Genomic DNA, 19300 nt, shown 5'->3' with positions numbered 1-19300 from the left:
TTGTTGATTCAGTATGATTGATCAATGCGGCATTGCTTCACCATACTAATGTCAGATCAAGAAGCAAACGACCATTGATCGCTCAAAGGAAAACAACCATTAAGTGGTTAAATGAATGAAACAGAAACAGTATATCATATATACCGTATTTTTCATCAGGATTACTTATATCATATATATAACTTGATCGATCTCAATTGCATAACCTATGGACGATCGATGTATCGTTGCTTCACCATACTAATGTCGGATTCCGAAGCATAGTCAACATCAATCATCCAAATCGTACACACATGATGCCAAATTTAATTACTCGTTTATTCTTTAATTCATTCTGTCTTTTAATCGTATTAATACAGAAAATACAAAAAATAAACAGCTATCAGATGAATGGTTTCGTAAGTGGCTTTGATACCACTGAAGGAGAAGGGCGATCCAAAATGCAACGGAATTTAAAATTTCTCCTTTAATGATCCTTACGAATGGGCATGATCAGTGATAGAATTGTTACCTCTTGTGGCGATTGTAACCTTTGATGTAGATCTACGGAGCGATCACGAACGTTGAACGATGACATTGCCTCTACTCAGTCCACATGAACAAATTCCTTCAATCTCAGCGCTAGCTACTACAAATGAAGGCTTTGAGTGAGAGAAAGAGAGAAACGAAATTGCAACTGCACAAATGCTTCTACACAAGGGTTCTATTTATAGAACCACTTGTGTGGGCTAAAAGCTAAAAGCCCACTTAAGTGTAAGTGGCCCATATTTTATAATATGCCAAAATCACTTAAGCGTGTGGTACCTTATCATATTTCGTATTCTACTTAAGTACACCGTACCTTATGATGTTCTATAATTCACTTAAGTGCACCGTACCTTACGGTGTTCCTTAGTTACTCTATCTCTCATCAGTCCGTCCTTTATGTGTGACCTTGTAGGTTTTTGCGGTCTTGGCAATTATATTAAATCACGTATTTAACATAATAAACAGTGAGCGGTATCTAGCAACACATCACTGCTACCTAAGACACGAAAATGTCATGTGATATGACAAATCCTTTTGTGATAATGCTTATGTGTATAATTACCCTTTTGCCCTTATGTCTATATTGAACACAAGGCATAAACCATGTCATCCTTGTCCAGTTCAATATTGGGCCCATAGACATTTATCCTGTTACGCAGGATGGAAAAATTCCATCTAGGTCACTCATGTCCCTTAGCATGCTTCGTGGAGTACCCATGAACTGTCTTTATGGCCATCCAGTTACGGACAATGTTTGATCAGCAATAAAGCACTTGACTCTACATCTAGGGTCCATAGTGGTTTCAGGTCGAAGGGTGGTATACACCATTATCACCATGAGAATAACTTATGACACTTTGCATAACATTCTATATAGTATTCTCATAGCGGGTCAATCCAGTATAAATATTACTCTTAATATTCATACCTATGTTTAAGACTTGATAATTCCTTATCCATGATCCATGAGATGTGATCATCAGTCTATATGCATAATAGGCTTAATGCTTTAATGTTATCCCACTTCACAATAATGCTCGACTACAGATACTTTAAGAATAATGTCCTTATGTTTAATGTGATCTCATGATTAAGTCACACTTGATACATTAAACGAACTATCTATTCTAGGGACTTTATTAAACAAACGTAATAAAGAAAAAGCCTTTTATTATTAATAAATAATTTGATACAAGTACCAAAAGTATTGGCCTCTAGGGCTTACACCAACAACACTTCCCTTTCTCTTTTTGTTAATTCCGCTCTGAGTTTGGGTTGTGGAAGCTTGAGATCTAGGGAAGAACTTTTTCTTTTTTAGTTTCTCAACCAAAAGGACATAAATACAATCTCGAAAAGAATACCTTGAAATTTTGATTGGAACCTTCTCATCCTATAGAGGGTTTCGGGGGAGGAACAACTGTCAGGATTAGATATGCACTTTATTGTGTTATGGATTAGGGTTTACAATTTACCTTTTAAGTTAAGATTGAAAGCCATGGATAAACAACTGGGAGGAATTATTGTGGATTATGAATAAATTAATCTGAAGGAATCAAATAGGATGGGGAAGTTTTTTAGGATCAAAGTTAAGGTGGATCTTCGAAATCCGTTGAAACGGGGTACGTTGGTTAGATATCAAGTTAGACAGCTAAAGGATTTCTTTAAATATGAGAGGCTACCCAAGTTTTGTTTTATGTGTGGGAAATTGGCCAACAACGGAAGGATTGCGAAGAATTAAGGGAGGGAGGAATGGAAGGTTATGAGAAAATTGAAGAGTATGACATTTACGGGCATCCCCGTCACCAATAAACATCAAAGAACCGAAGAAGGAACAAAGTGCTGGAAGCTGTAGTAGAAAACTATTAGAGTTGTCCAGTCAAAGAAGGTGTAGTGAAGCAGGAAACGAGGGTGAATCAGAGAGAAAAATAATCCACAAAGAGGGGAGGATGAAGTTTCGGTGGAGGAGAACAAAAATAAGAAAGGGGTGTCATGTATGGAAATAAAATAGGTAGAAAGTATGGGTGAGTCACTTGGGGCTGTATTAATCTTTGGAGGAAATGAGAGAGGTGACAATGGCAATGACAGCAAAGGTAAGAAAAAAGAGCCACCCAAGTGGAAGAGACAAAAAAAGGGCCATAAAAAGATATCCCAAATTTCGAGAAAGGTGGAATAGGATCTTAGAAAGAGACAACTGGTGGAGGTGTAAATTACCACGACAACCCCTTTGGAAGTTACTAATGAGAAAAAAAAAGGAAACAATATGGGGAGAGTGAAGTTATAAGTTCTAAACAGGTACCAGAGGTGGTGTTCGATGACCAACACCGCCTTCCACAATGACAATCTTAAGCTTGAACTATATGGGGTTGGGGAATCCCCATACAGTTCGAGCCTTATCAAGGCTTATTCGTTTGGAAAACCCCACAGTGGTATTCTTGATGAAGATGAAACTCAAAACATCAAACATGGTCCGGGTTAGGCAAGGTTATGATTTTGATTCTTGCTTGGCAGTTGATTGTATTGTTTCGGGAAAAGATAGAACAAGTGGTCTGGGATTTCTATGGAGGATCCCTCTAGAGATCTCCATATATTCTTATTCTCCTAATCACATTGGGGTTTTTTTGAGGATGAAATTAGTGGCGAAAAAGTCTATCTCGCAACCATATATGGACATCCTGAGGAACACAATAAGAGCCTCACTTAGTATCTGAGTAGGAGTTTGGCTACACTAGTTAGCATGTGGTGCTATTTTGGAGATATTAATGATATGGTGGACACAATAGAAAAGGTTGGTGGGAACTTGATGATCTAAAGTCATCTAACAAGGGGAAGGTAACTGGTGGAGGAGTATGGGCTGATCGACATAGGTTATGAAGACCATCCCTTTAAATGGTAAAATGGTAGACAAGAGGGGAGAATATTCAATGTAGGAAGGACATGGTGTGAGGGATAAGTCTTTTTTCAACATATTCTCACCAATTAAGTTAAAGCATCTCCCTAAAAGAGGATTGGATCATGCAGTGATATCTATCGAGCCGGATTCCAAAAACCAACAAGATATTAAAAGATGCAAGTAAACTTTTAGTTTTAAAGAGGTATGCAAGAAGAATGAGAGATGCGATGAGATTATCTGAATGTCCTGGTTTAACTCTCATGGCATGTTCACAGAAAAATTTAAGAGGTTGAAGGAGCTGGAAACAACTTTTGAGAAATATAAAATTGGAAACACTTAAAAGGAAATCAAGAGTGTGGAAGCCAAAATTAATGACTTATACCTTTGGGCCTCTTCAAAGGAAGAGCTTATGAAGGTGAAAGATCTCAACAAACAACTTGATTACTTTCTTAGGACGTAGGAAAGGACTTGGGGACAATACAACAGAGCAATCTAGTTAAAGGATGGTGACATAAATACAAAGTTTTTTCATGCTAAAGCAAGGCAAATAAGGAATGTCAACTCAATTAACAAGATTAGAGATGATAAAGGGGCGTGGTGAAGGAAAAAGGATGATATTAAGAGAGTATTTATATCTTACATTGAAAAGGTATTCACCTCCATTGGAACCGTATGGGTAGATTATATTTGTGAAGAATAAATTAAATGGTGATAATATATGTTGGTGTGCTTTGGAGTTTTAAATAGAAGAATTCAAGGAGGCTATTCAACAAATGCATCCTCTCAAGGAGCCTAGAACAAATGGTTTTCCAGCTCTCTTTTACCAAAAGTATTGACATGTTGTTCTGAGGGATGTCGAGAATATGGTCTTGGAAATTCTAAATAATGGAAGAATCCATGAGGATATGAGCAAAACTTTTATCAGTTTAATTCAAAAAGGAAAAAATCCAAATACACCAAAATATTTCATACCAATAAGTCTGTGCAATGTAATAATGAAGAATTTTACCAAAACAATTGCCAACAGACTCAAGCCAATCCTCTCATATCTTGTGGGTGAGGAACAAAGTGCGTTCGTCAAATACCGGTTGATTTCAGACAATGGCCTTATTGTGATGGAATTCTTACATTGGATGAAAAATTAAAGGATAGGTAAGAAAGGAACAATGTCACTGGAGTTAGATATGTCAAAGGCATATGATAGGATTGAATGGGAGTTTTTGAAAAAAAATGTTGATTGCTATGTGTTTCCCGACTAAGCTGGTCTCCATGATTCATATGTGTATCTCTATTGTTACATATGAGATTCTTATTAATGGGTATCCTAGAAAAAGTTTCACACTGGAGAGTGGGTTACGCCAGGGTGATCCACTTTCCTCGTATCTATTCATCCTTGGTGCAAACATACTCTCGAGATTAATCAAGTCAAAAGTGTCGAGGGAGAGGATCCATGGTATTCAGGTGGCTAAAAGTGCACCTCTTATCTCTCATTTGTTGTTTGCTGACGATAGTTTTTGTTTACGCACGCTCACCAGCAGAAGGCAGCGGTCATTATAAGGGTTATTGAGGCTTATCGGCATGGCTCTGGACAAATGGTTAATCTGGACAAGTCTGAGGCCTCATTTAGTCAAAATGTTTATGAGTAAGTGAGAAATATGATCTATAACCAAGTGGGGATAAAGACGATGATGTCTCATACCAAGTACTTAGGGGCTCTTGTTGGTATTTAGAAGGACCAAGAAGGACATTTTCTCATTTTCCATTGATAGGGTTTGGAAGAAGCTAAAAGGTTGGAAGGGTAAGTCCTTTTCCGGTGTGGGAAGAGAGATTCTTATCAAAGCAGTAGCTCAATCGATTCCCTCCTACATTATGAGCTGCTATAAATTTCCAGAAGGAAGGGGAATGGAAAATTCATTGAATGAGTTAGGAGAGGATACTTATGATTTTTATTTACTTTATTTTGTATTCCTCTAAACCAAGAGTACCTTATTGGCATTGTCATGTTCGAAAATTTTCTTCTCTCTCAAGTTAAAAGCCTTTAATTCCATAATTCATTCCCTAGTTCAACACTTATCTTTTTTATTTAGGTTAAAAAATACTTTCCTTTGCGATTATTTAGGATTTCTATTGTTATTCTCTTGTCGAGCCTCTTGAGCTAGAGAAAATTTGGCTTTCTTGGAAACACTTATATGATGACCAAGACATTTGTAGGGAGTTCAATAATCTGGATTATGTTCATAATCAAGTTCCACAATGAATGCAATCCATGTTCATTCCACAAAGATTTTATACTTTGGCTAATGTCTTAGATCCATATCAACCAACAACAAACAAAATGGCCAAAGTCTCTATTAAACTTAGGTTTGTTAGTATATTAATCAATACAAATGGGTGTAACAACCCTCTGATGTAATACAAAAGAGTATTTTGGGCCTCCATTATTTTAGTGATAAACCATAAGTTCATAGCCAAATTTAAATTGTAGGTTGTTGTTCTATACTATGGTTAAAGTCTTTGGTCCAAGTCAAAGGTGTTAGGTGAGAATATGGATAATAAATAGCCTAGAGGAGGTGAATAGACCTCCCAAATAATCATAGTTTTTAAGCTTAAAAGAGATTAAGCTTATCGATTGGAATCAGTATGTAACAACTTTAGCAGTTCAAAGCACAAATAAGATTGATAACAAATCTGACCAAAACATACAAACTTGTAGTGTATTTATTAATTGATAAGTTACACATATAGTGTGATTTTACAACATCAACACTTAATGAATTCTACAGACATAATTTTCAATTTAATCTAAAACAAGACAAAATTGAAGTGTCAATTCTAATAAAACCCACACCTTTATAATTAATCGCTACCAAAAGAAATCCTAATGGCATGTAATTTTTAGAAATAAATAAAGAACAACCTAATCATGCAATGAAGTACAAAAATTAAAAATGAGAGAGAGAGAGAGAGAGCATCAGGATTTATACTAGTTCAGTGGGTTCGTCCTTGCTTTACACCTACTCTAGTTTTGAATGGTTGGCCATTGAAATTTTTTTGGTCTTCCACTATAACTTATAACAATATTACAAGAGTTTGTATAATCAAAATATCCAAATAAGTGATGAAAAATGAATTTCTTCTTTCTGGATCTTTGACCTGTACACCATCCTTGAACAAAACTCTATGTAAAATCTTTACTCGAATTTGCTACTTGAATCTTCCATCCCTAACAACATGCTCATAAGTATCCTTTAAAACATCAATCTTTACTTGATTTCATCGGTATCTTGAGCGCTGGTCTATCCGAAGATTGAGAAGAACTCTTACCATGTATGTATGCTTCCATAAAACACTACCAAGGTCAACTTGGAGAGAAAAACCTCATTTTTTCCCATTGGAATTGTCAGAACCAGTCACAACAACACACACCCTGCAAACCTCTAGAATTTTAACCAAATCTTCAAAGAAATGTTAAATTAAAGAACGAACCTCCTCAACAATCACGAATCTCCAAAGATAAGATTCAGATCCATGCAACAATGGAAAAAGAGTGAGGTAGAAGATGACAAAAATCTTTGTTTTCAAGTGTTCACAAATGATCCAAAACTCATTTAAAAATTAAAAGAACAAGTGGTTTGTGATTTTTCAAATCAAATTGGAAGAATGTGTTTTTTTAACATTGTGAAAGATTTTGAGTGAAAGATGATTTTATATGTGTTGGAGATTTAGCACAAAAAGGAGTGAAAAAATCATGCTTGATTCAAGTCATGAATACTTGTGTGATTTGAGTCAAGTGGGAAATTATTTTGGAACAAATTCTATACTTATGAGAATTCAATTTTAGCAATGATTCAAGTTAAGGCAAGGCCGTGATTCAGTTCATGCATAAATTTATTTGAATCAATACAAAGTTATGATTCGAATTATACAAAACAGTGGCTAACAATATTTTCATGGTTCGACTCATGAAGAAGTTGTGATTCGACTCATAGGGTTCCATGATTTGAATTGTCTACAACTTGTGATTTGACTCACAGATTTCTGATTTACTTTTGTTTTTTCTTATTCGACTTAGTGGGTGTGTGATCAAATCACACACCTAAAATCTCAATTTTTTTCATTTTGGAAAGTTGTTTTGAGATTTCACTTATGTTATGACTTGAACCAATCTCAGATAAGGTTCTTGATTAAAATACTCGACTAATTGAAGCACATTACTCCTACTCAAGAAAACACGGTTTGAATTATGCATGCTAAAATATATGGATCCAAAATATGATCCTCAAATCCGCAATTGAAGAAGAGACTCAATGATATAAGATTAAAACAAAAATAAAGCTTAAGGGACAAACAACAAAACCATATAGTAGAGACATACATGGCCCCCTTAATGTAGGAGAGGCAAGCAACTTCTGTTTCCCCCTTTGTGATGTTTTGCGAGCTTTCACTTGAAATTTGAGTTGACTTCAAGCAAAAGCAAAGTGTGATCAATGTTTTCCTTCAATATCTTGTGCTCCCCCTAAAAACATTACACAAATACACAACAACATAAAGCACATAAAACAAATATAGACCCACATTACAACTTCTCCCCATTTGATAAGATAAAAAATATATAAATGCACAATTAAATATGAGACTCAATGATATAAGACTAAAATCAAAATAAAGTTTAATGGACAAGCAACAAAACCATTAAGCAGAGACATGCATAGTCTCCCCCTTAATGTAATAGAGACATACAACTTCAAAAGGTTTAAGGAGTTCGGGTCTTAAATTCCACGAATCGCTCAATATCATAGTTTTAACATCCTCTAATGAAGAGAAAAAAATTCAAAAACCCCCTCCCCAAAAGAGGAGATACCCCATTCGGAAATAGTTTTCTATAATGGTATTATCTTGGCATGCAAGCCATCAATTTTCAAAGGAGTTGCATCATTCGCCCAAATGATACTTTCATGAAAGTTATGATTACAAACTTCGACACCTGTATGGTGTTCATCTCCGGTTATCAAAATTTCAATTTAATCACTCTTAACACATGGGTGATGGAGATGGCTAAATGTTTGACAAAAACCTTTATGTTAGCATATGCAAAGTTCTTAGTGTTTTGCGGTGGTTTAACAACTTTTCTAGAAATGAAGGGTTAAGGATAAAGGTGAGGTCGTGTAATGGGGAAAAGATCCATGGGAAATCAACCAAAAAATATGAAACAATGATGTTTGTAGGTGGTTTGTGTTGGTAATGCTAATCGGTAAAGCAAAACCTATCGAGAGAAAAAATGTGTAGTATTGTTCACAATCATTGCTTAAAATCTTACCTTTTTCTAAAATCTATAATGAACTAGCCTTAACATTATTTAAGATAAGAGGTTATAATTGAATGTAATCGTATAAAAATATTGGGATTTTTATAGGCATTCATTAATAAAATGTTGGATCTTTTAGGAAAGCCTTTAGAATTGTATCGGATCATCACAATGGATTAAGAGAAACCACATAAACAACAAAGACACCACATCTTCATCTAAAACCTTAAGACATCGGGTAGATGTGAGTTTGTTTTTAATTTATATAGTGTTTAACATCTAATCTTTCATTTAATGTTAGACTTATAACTCCCGTTTGATGCATCAAAATATTCTCTCATTCAAATGTGAGACTCTCCACGTTCTTAATTTAACATCAAAAATCACTCATGTTCCCCCAAACTTCCTGCAAATCAAACTAGACTCTGATATCACTGTTAAGTCTTTTGACGGAGATTTAAACACTAGTTAGGACCAACATATTATTTAGAACAATCACAAAAGTAAATTTGGACACCTCACATTTACATAAAACCTTAACACTTTGTTTGAGAGTTTAAGCGGGGAGAGAAAAGAGGCCTTTAAAAAATAGAAAGAATAAAGTGAAAATAATTGAGGATTTTAGAGAAGAAAGTTTTTGAGAGATTTATTTGTTTTTATAATATAAAAATCCCTGATATGAAAAAACTAAAAAAATTAAATTGGAGAGAGACTTTGAAGAATTTTGATAAATTATTTAAATTCAATATATATTGTTATAATTCTCTATATATTAATCACAAACCTTCATTTAACATTATATTTAAAAAACTCTCAAAAATGTTGAAATTTTTATTTTTATTTTTTCTTCTACTCACATCCCTTTAAAATTCTCTCTTTCTCTCCGCTATAACTCACATATATGGATTCTCTTACTTACATGTTGTTTAGCATAGATTAAAGATGTATCAAATGTAAGTTATAAATTACTTATATGTTGTTTAATATAGACTAATGATGTATCAAGTGTAAGTTATAGATCTTATTTTTTTTTAAGTAATACTCCCTCCGGTCTCATATGTAAGCAAAAAAAAAAAAAGCTCACCCTTTAAGAAAGTGGCTATATATTCATTTAAGTAATGGAAAATATACATTTTTTCCATATTTACCCTTATTTATTAATTTAGAAATAAATTAATATTTTTATTATAACCATTTAATGGTTAGTCAATTTTTATTAATACCATTTAATGGTTAGTCATTTAATGGTTATATATTCCACTTCCTCTTACTAAAATTTCCTGTAGAAATTTGTCCCGCCTAAAAACAACACTTCTTAGTCCATTTACTGTATTCTCCACCCGCCTAAATTTCCATGGTCCCGCCCTGTAGAAATTTAACATTTTCATAGTGAGTTCTATAAATACTAAAGCTTTTGGTTCTCATTTTCATAGCCAAAATTTTACATTTCCTGTATCATTATCTTTTGGTTCTCATAAAAATGCCTCTTAATATTGATCTAAACACTCCATATATTGATCATGAAATGATGGAATGCAACATAGCACCATCCATTAATCTAAATGATCCTTCTTCAAGTAATTTTAACTTGTCTTTTAAGGACCTACATGGTAGTTCATCAAATGAAGAATACATGGAAGAAGCTAATATGTTCAATTGTGAAAATGATTTTGAACATGGTTTTTTTAATATTAATGAGGACATTGATGTTGATGCTTTATATTCAAATGAAGTTCATGTCATGGAAGAAGGTAATATGCTCTAATACTTTTATGTTAGATAATTTTTGAACAACTTAATTAATTTTTTTCACTTTTAATACTGTTTTATAAAATTGCAGAGAGTGAATTTATTCCAAATGAAGAAGATGGAGAGGAGACTGAATTTAATCAATATGAAAGTGATGGAGAAACTGAAAGTATTGCAGCTAGTAAGATTTTTTATCATATCATTATATTTTTGTTTGTTCATATCATTACTGTGTCATCTTTTTTTCATATCATATCATTACTTTTTGTTTTCTATTCATTACTACATTGCCATATTTTGTTTATAAATATAAAACATGCATGAGTCATGCATTAGCAACAAACATGAGACATGCATAAATTAATATAAATGGAGTGTCATCATTTGTTTTCTATTCATTACAGAGCCATATTTTGTTTGCCAATAAGAACATGTAGTAACAAACATGAGACAGTAGCAGCGTAGCAGCATATACTTGTTTCTTAATTATTTTCAATTTTTTCATGCAGTGTCCACAATGGTTCAACATGAACCTGAAACTTTTAGGAAAAAAAGATCATTTTTAAACAATGATCAACGGAAAATAATTGCTCAATTATTGATAAAGAATAGTTGTGGTGGAAAACTAAAATCCGGAACTGTTATATGGTTGACATCCAAATACTCGGTATCCATCGATGTTATTTATCGAATTTGGAAGCAAGTATCTCAAACAGGTGATGCGTCTCATAAAAGAACAAAAAATTGTGGTCGGAAAAGAGTTGCGGTAGATATTGAAAAAGTGCGGGATATTTCGTTAGCTAAACGTAGCACTCTTCAGAGCCTCGCATTTGCCTTGGGCATTAGCAAAACAGCATTGTTTAAGTTTGTAAAGGATGGGACTTTGCGTCGGCATTCAAATTCTCTAAAGCCACAAATGAAAGATAGAAATATGAAAGATCGTCTTAGATTTTGCTTGTCCATGCTTGAAGAAACTAGTCTTCCTCATGATCCGGAGTTTAAGTCTATGCATAATATCGTCCACATAGATGAAAAATGGTTCTACATGACCAAAAAATCAGCTAACTACTACCTTCTTGAAAATGAGGATGAGCCATATCGCACATGCAAAAATAAAAATTTTATTGGAAAAGTCATGTTTTTAGTAGCAGTCGCTAGGCCTAGATTTGATGACGGTGATAAGGAGATATTTTCGGGAAAAATTGGCGTCTTTCCTCTTGTTCAAAAAGTTGCAGCAAAAAGGTCAAGTATCAATAGAGCTTCGGGTACACTTGAAACTAAACCGATTACTTCTATCACTAAAGAAGTTAGTCGAAATTTTCTAATCAATAAAGTGTTACCTGCAATTAAAGAAAAATGACCGAGAGAACATGCAATGGAAACAATTTATATACAACAAGATAATGCTCCGTGTCATGTTTCTATTGACGATGAAGAATTTCGTAAAGCAGCTTCTGAAGGAGGATTTGACATCCGTTTATCTTGTCAACCACCGAATTCTCCTGATTTAAATGTTTTAGATCTGGGTTTTTTCAATGCCATTCAATCATTACAACAAAAGGAAGTTTCAAAATCAGTTGATGAACTCATTGAAGTTGTGCAAAACTCATATGATAATTTTTCTAGCAAACAATCTGACAAAATTTTTCTCACACTTCAATCTTGTATGATTGAAATCATGAAAATTAAAGGATCTAATAATTACCGAATTCCCCATATGAAGAAAGAAGTGTTGCTTAATCGAGGCATACTACCTACGCAACTAAAATGTGACCGAGAGTTAGTTGAAAATACTTTTCAATATTTAAACAATGATAATTAAGGTACGAACTTGTTGGTTTATATAATCGTATTTTCTATAAATTTTTAAATAAAATAGTGTACGCTAATTATTGTCAAATTTGATTTATTCATTTTTCAGGAGGTTGGTTCTAGATCATGGAATTTACATGGAGAAGGAAATATGAAGAATGCTAGTTAGTTACATTAGACTTATTAGTTTATGTGTTGTACTACCTATTTCATATTATTGGTACTGTACATTACAATAAGAAGAAAATATGAAGAATGCTAGTTAGTTTACATTAGACTTACTAGTTAGTTTCATGAAGAATGCATGTTAGTTCCTTACTGATGGCACTGGTACTGCACGTTAGAATTTTTTAACAAATGAAAAATAAAATAGACAATGACATTACTCCAAAAAACCAATAGAAGATGATTAGAAAAATAAACATTAAACATCACAATCATAAAGAAACATAGCAGTACAATTCTTTAACAGTGCAATAGAAACAACAAAGAAACATTAAACATCATAAAAATCCAAATAAGAACACACCTAGTTTAAATAATCTAAGTAAATTTTTATCATATCTTTAACCTCTTCTTTCTTGACACCAAAGTTCAATGCTGGTAATTTGTTCAGATCAAACTCATCCATATCTAAGTATTCAACAATGGTGTTTTCATTTGTTGGAGTTAGAGCATTTTCACTTTCATTCTTTGGAGTGATATTTTCTGCACTTTCATTTGTTGGAGTTTGAATTGTTTCAGGAACTTTATTGTCTTCGATACCTAAATCAAAAGATGGAAACTCATTAGCTAAATGATGTGGGTTTGTCATTTTTAGAGTATAAAAAAAAAGGAAGAACAAGACTCATGGAGTTTTGTACAAGATGATACTGCACCATTTATAATAGGATATGACTTTTCAAAAGCCAATGATAACAAATGCAACGTTTCAGAATAAATGCTCTTTTGGAAGTGTAAAAAGTGGAGTTATTATAGGAATAAACATGAATATTGAAAAACTAAATTTGAGGGTAAAATTGGAATGGTATATTTAATTGTAACCATTGTAATTAATTTTTTCTTATATTTGAGACTCCAATTTTTTTTTTTTTTTGCTTACATATGAGACCGGAGGGAGTAGATGTTAAACACGTATAACCGACCGAGAATACTCATATATTTAATGTTTTAAATTTTTTTTATGAAGATGTGTCTCTATCACTATTATATGATTATGTAGTTGCTATTAATACAATGTAATAATCTACAATTCTAATATATAACGCATCCTAATTTTTTTTTATAGGAGATTAATTATTATACATTATTAATGTAAAAAAATTTATATTATTAATTTATTACTATCATTCATTTATATTATTTTATAGATATTTAATATAAAATTACTTTTTTTTTCTAACATTCAACTATTCCAAATAAATTCTTTTTATAATACATGTAAAAATAACAAAATAAGCTTATACTTATTTTAATCTCTCTAAGCTTATTTTATTCCACATGTAAAATTACAAAATATGCTTATAAGCAAAGGTAATATTATAAGTTTTTTTAATCTCTAATTAATACGTAAATAAGAGACCAATCTCACTCAAACTCCTTAAATAAACTTTATTACCTCTGAAAATATTATTCTCTTTAATTTGAACATGTGGGCTCACCCTAAAAAACGTGATGATGGTAATACTTCAATTAGGCCTAAAATAATTATGCATGTTTTTCAAAATGGAAAATCACACATGCACACCCTCTTGATTAAATGTGGTAGTTGAGCTGGCTGCATGCTGCATGTTCCCGATGCGAATTTTTGCTGCATATGTCCTCTTCTTGAATTTTTTTACCCAATATGTCCCAGTTTGAAAATAATTTCCCAATCTATCCCCTTTTTTCTTGTGTACTCGTCACTTCAATGGACGAGGGGCTGAAGGCCCAATTCGTGTAGTTAGGGCTCGGCCAATGAATGGCCGAGGGCATGAAGAAGACTTTTTTTTATATTTTAATATTTTAAATACTTTATTAAATACTAATAATAATTAATATAATTGGTTTTTAATTATTAATTCTATATTTAATTAATATAATTGATTTAATTAAAAATAATAATAATTTTTTATAAAAAAATATTTAAAATAAATTGTAAATAATTATAGTTTTTCATGATAATAAAAAAATTGTGATATTATTATTTTTAAAATATTAGTAATAAAGATGATTAATTTTTAGAATATTAATAATAGAAATAATTTGTTTTTTTAAGAATTACAATGGAAGAAATACATTTTATTGATATAATGGAAGCAATACATTTTATTTATAGTGACCGCCTGTTCCACATCTTGTGCCAACTTTCTTGCGTTTTCCCTTGCTCAAGTCTTCTTGTCTTTGTCTTGCGGGAGATGGAGATGAGTCGGAAGACAATTCATCAAGGGCGTTTTGTTGTTGTTGATGTTGTTGACTTTGATGTTGTTGTGATGTGTTAGGAGGCATATCCATAACGTCGAGTTCTTGAACGCCAAAAGAAGGCATACTCATTAAATGGTCATCGGTGAGGTCAAAGTTGGGTAGTGAATGTGTGGTTTGTGTGTAGGTTTCCGGTCGGGTGTGTTGGATAGGAGGATAATACACATCATCAGGGTTGTATGTGGGAGTGAGATGTGCGTATGTGGTGTTAGAAAGTTGGGGTTAAGAATGAGGGTTTGAGTATTCAAAGTTGGGTTGAGGAATTTGAGTGTATTGTATGGGTGGGCGTAGGTTGGTTTGTTGTTGATATTGTTGGTTGTAAAAGTAGTTTGTTTGAGGGAATGGAGTTTGGGGATTATGGTGTTGGGTTGAGGTGGAATAAATGGTGTGTTGTTGGGTGGTCTGGATGTGTTGGTATGTTTGTTGAGCTGAGGATGATGGTTGGTTATGTTGTTGTGGGGGTGATGTTGTGTGTTGGGTTGTGTGTTGGGTTGAAAAAGCTACACATTGACGGGGATCATCCAAAAATTGTGTCGGAGCAACGTGCATAAAAGGAATTGATAAAAACCAATTCATGTATTCTCTACCCGGCTTAGACTCACCAATTACTGAGTTTCCTTGTAACACCAAATGCCTTCTTCTTTTCCATTCTTTCAGCTCTTCTTTATTTAAATCTTACCAATGCGTGTCCCAAGCTTGGACCATAGCCATGTTATGGTGTTCACTTAGACATCTTGGCGGAGACGGTATTTGTTGTTCAAATCCAAATTGGAGTTTGACTCGATCCGTCTGATGCATCTCAACGGTATAGAAACATATGATATATGTTGTTGCACTCCAGACTCGACTGTCATTATAATCAGGCACTGGACATTGTATGTACGGCCTCCAAATAAACTGTTAAAAGAAATATAACTATTAGAATGTATAAAATAAATAAGTTTAATATTATAATTAATATTAGAATGTATACAATAAATTTAAATAAGTTTAATATTATAATTAATATTAGAATGTATAAAATAAATTTAAATAAGTTTAATATTATAATTAATTATTCTTACATCGTTTTCTTCCATGTGTTCTATTGCAACACGGTACCCTCGTACATGATGACGAGGATTATTTCCATAATTCATACCTCGTTTGCACCATCTTGCATATTAAAAAAATACGTTAAAGTGACGTATAAATAATTTTGATAAATATAAATTGCATTTAAATGAAAATCGTTACCTTAATGCATCAGGATGTGATGGAACCTCGTTACTAACCGGGGCTATCAAGGGTATGCGTGTGAATCCCAATCAGTTAGTAATACAACACATCCTCCTATGCTCTTTACTCCTCTATGGGCCGCCTTGCACATATGTCTATATAGTGTCGCCAAACATGCAGAACCCCAACTGTATGCATTACATTTTTCAAGGTCTCCTACTAAAGGTAACCAAGAAGAATGCAACAAATTGTGACTCTTATCTGGCATTAAAAAAGTAGCAATTAAAAGTAAAATATAAATTTTTGCATGTAAAATATTTTCTGCCTCGAACGGGTTAGGGTTATTTTTGAGTTGCGTTAATACTGCTTCTAGCCAAACAATTTTGACAGAAGCCCCATTTTTATCCGAGGCGGTTGATTCGATGCCCAAATTTTCCATGTAAACGTCATTGGTTACGTTTGTTGGGCCATTGACAGCTTTTCCATGGATTCGGAGACCGAATAACATACTCACATCCTCTAATGTGATGGTACATTCACCTATTGGTAAATGAAATGTATGTGTCTCCGGTCTCCATCTCTCTAACAATGCCACAATGAGTTTAGAGTCTACTTTTAGACTTGTAATTTTTGCCACATTCACAAAACCTGCTAGCTCCAAATACGGTATTATAACCGCACTTGGTTGAATATATGTATGTGAATGAACCCGAAATCTACCATCTTGCTGAAATTAAAATAAAAAACAGTAATGAATATTTGGTCTGATAAAGAATGGAAATAAAAAACGGTAAATTTGAATGAGACTTACGTATTCGGCAATGTTTGACCGAGAGAGAGAGAGAGAGAGAGAGAGAGATTTTATTCGGCAATGTGAGACTTACATCAAAGCTAACACGCATAACGTCATGCAGTTCGACCGAGAGAGATTTTATTCGGCAATGTGAGACTTACATCAAAGTAACACACATAACGTCATGCAGTTCGACCGAGAGAGATTTTATTTCATGGTCCAAGAGAAGATTAATCATAACGACGGTCGACCAACCGGAACGTTCAGCGTTGATCTGAGGAAACAACACTGTGACTGTGGGAAATTTCAGGCATTTCACTTACCTTGCTCCCATGTAATCGCAGCATGTTCGAGCATACGCCAGGACTATTCCATTCACATTCCAGACGTCTTCAAAATTCTTAACTTCTTCAAGGTCTATCAGGAGAGTTTCCTAGGACTTCCCCATGAGGAGAATTGGCCATAATATGAAGGATTTACTCTTTGCCACGACGACTCTATGAGAAGGAGGAAGAAAGGGCGCCCAAACAGCACCAAGATTAGAACCGAGATGGACGACGTTGAGAAGGAAAAGAGAAGGTGTGGAATTTGCCGTGAAATAGGACACATGCGTAGGAAATGTCCTAATGTTAATTGATTTTGGACATGAACTGAAGTATGAATGCATTGTTAGTGATTTGTGGATTGATTTCCTATCATGGTTTGTTATGTGTTAGATTTTTCTGTTATGCTATGTTGATGCAGTTTATGAACCATGTTAGTTAAACTTGCTAAAATTGGATATGGTTAGTTTGGATTAAATGTATTGAACTGTTTAGTTTGAACTTTTGCATTGTAGTTAATGCTATCATTTTTTTCCTTGCTCTGTTTTTCTACAGGATAATTGTTGCAAATGGCCATGAGTTGTTGATCCAAATGCTTGGTGTTATGCCCTGCAGGTCTAGCTCGAGGAAATGGTTTGCTGCAGTGCTTGTGGTTCAGTTGGTGTTGAACTTGGTTCAGGTTGGTTCTTGACTTGCAAGTCAGGTTGTATTGCTGCAAGTTTCATGTTGGACACTTATTGCAGCCTGGTTTGTCTTGGTCTTGTAGCAGGATTTTGGCATGGTGATTGAAATGTATGAGTTGGTATGGAATTCAATCAAGATGTTTTTTTTATTTCCAATTGTTATTCAAATGTATTGTAACAATGTAACATGATGTAATAGAACTAGGAAATAGATTTATGCAAAATGATTCATGCAATGCTAATGCTTATGGTTCATGCTTGTAAATGACAAATCTTACTATTGATTCAAGTTCAAATTTATGATTCAAAAATCCAAATCAAAATTTTACTTATCTTTCCATATCAAATGTATGAAATTCCCTTATGAAATACTATATGAAATGCTATGTGAAAAGGTTACCATGTTCATATTCAATGACTTAGTCCAACTAAAATTATTCAAGGCAAATGGACACAAACTTAACTAAATGAATCATGATGCATCATGGCCTAAAAAATCAATGGAAATTTCCACTTGAAATTAGAATGTCATAGGTCAAATTTAGGGTATCCACACCTTGATTATTGACTTTGATCAACTGGTTGACCAAAAAGTCATCAGTTGACCAAAGGTCATCTTGCACAAAAACCAAGCCACCCAATGGACCCTGCTCATGATGAATCTTAAAAAATGCAATGCAATGTATGGGTTGATCCAAATGATGAACAAGACTTGTAATATAAGCAATCCCAATGACTTGAATTTGAAGATGCACCTTGTATCAAAGAAATGCCATATCTTAAGATGGATTGAATAAATGAAATGCAAGCTCTAGGGCAACTTGTGAATGAATCAACTGATGACATGAACTATGATGATATGCACCACAATGAATGGATAACCAATAACCAATCAACCAATGCACTAGCTAATCAATGCTTGATTAAGCACACACCAATGCCATGAAACATATGATCACCATATGAATGGAGAATGGGCCTTATATTGACCATGAATCTTGATGAATCCAATAACCAAGATGCAACAAGGTAAAAACCCTAATTCACCAAGGCATCATTCAATTCCCTAAGTGGCCTTGGCAAAAAAACCTCAGGAAAACAATCATGAAAAATCCTAATTCTCACCCTCTTGTACTTGAACCATTACATAGTCATACTTGAGAACCAATGCAGATAATGAATACATAGTGAATGAATTATATGTATGCTAGGGTAAAAATAAGGGTATGACAATCTCCAAGCAAGTGGTGCACTATCTAGCATAAACACAGAACCAACCGTAGATTTTCTATCCTCAACGTCACTACACCAACTTGAGCCAGTGTAACATGTCATACCCTAATTTTTAACCCTAATATCCCACATACCCTTGACATCATTTCACATAAACGAGGTCACATCTTGATCTTCCCCATACTCATCTTTGGGGTTGCTTCTTGCAGGGATCACCAAGCACCGCTTTGTTGGTGTTTTACCTTTGTGTTTATATGATTAATTGCTTATCTAGCCACTAATAAAAATATCAAAAATATGTTTTAT

The 19300-nt window shown here is 33.7% G+C and overlaps 1 protein-coding gene across 1 annotated transcript; it reads left to right on the top strand.

Annotated features, from left to right (window-relative positions):
- The first annotated feature begins 10203 nt into the window (after positions 1 to 10203).
- On the top strand, positions 10204 to 11832 carry LOC127094323 (uncharacterized). The gene is made up of 3 exons (XM_051033172.1): positions 10204 to 10474; positions 10564 to 10653; positions 10982 to 11832. The coding sequence occupies exons 1-3, from the start codon at positions 10204 to 10206 to the stop codon at positions 11830 to 11832; spliced, it is 1212 nt and encodes a 403-aa protein (XP_050889129.1).
- The last annotated feature ends 7468 nt before the right edge of the window (positions 11833 to 19300 follow it).

This window comes from Lathyrus oleraceus, chromosome 1, assembly GCF_024323335.1.
Source record: "Lathyrus oleraceus cultivar Zhongwan6 chromosome 1, CAAS_Psat_ZW6_1.0, whole genome shotgun sequence".
Taxonomy (NCBI): Eukaryota; Viridiplantae; Streptophyta; class Magnoliopsida; order Fabales; family Fabaceae; genus Lathyrus; species Lathyrus oleraceus.
Note: the sequence above shows the minus strand (reverse complement) of the source record. Positions and strands in the feature narration are given on the sequence as shown.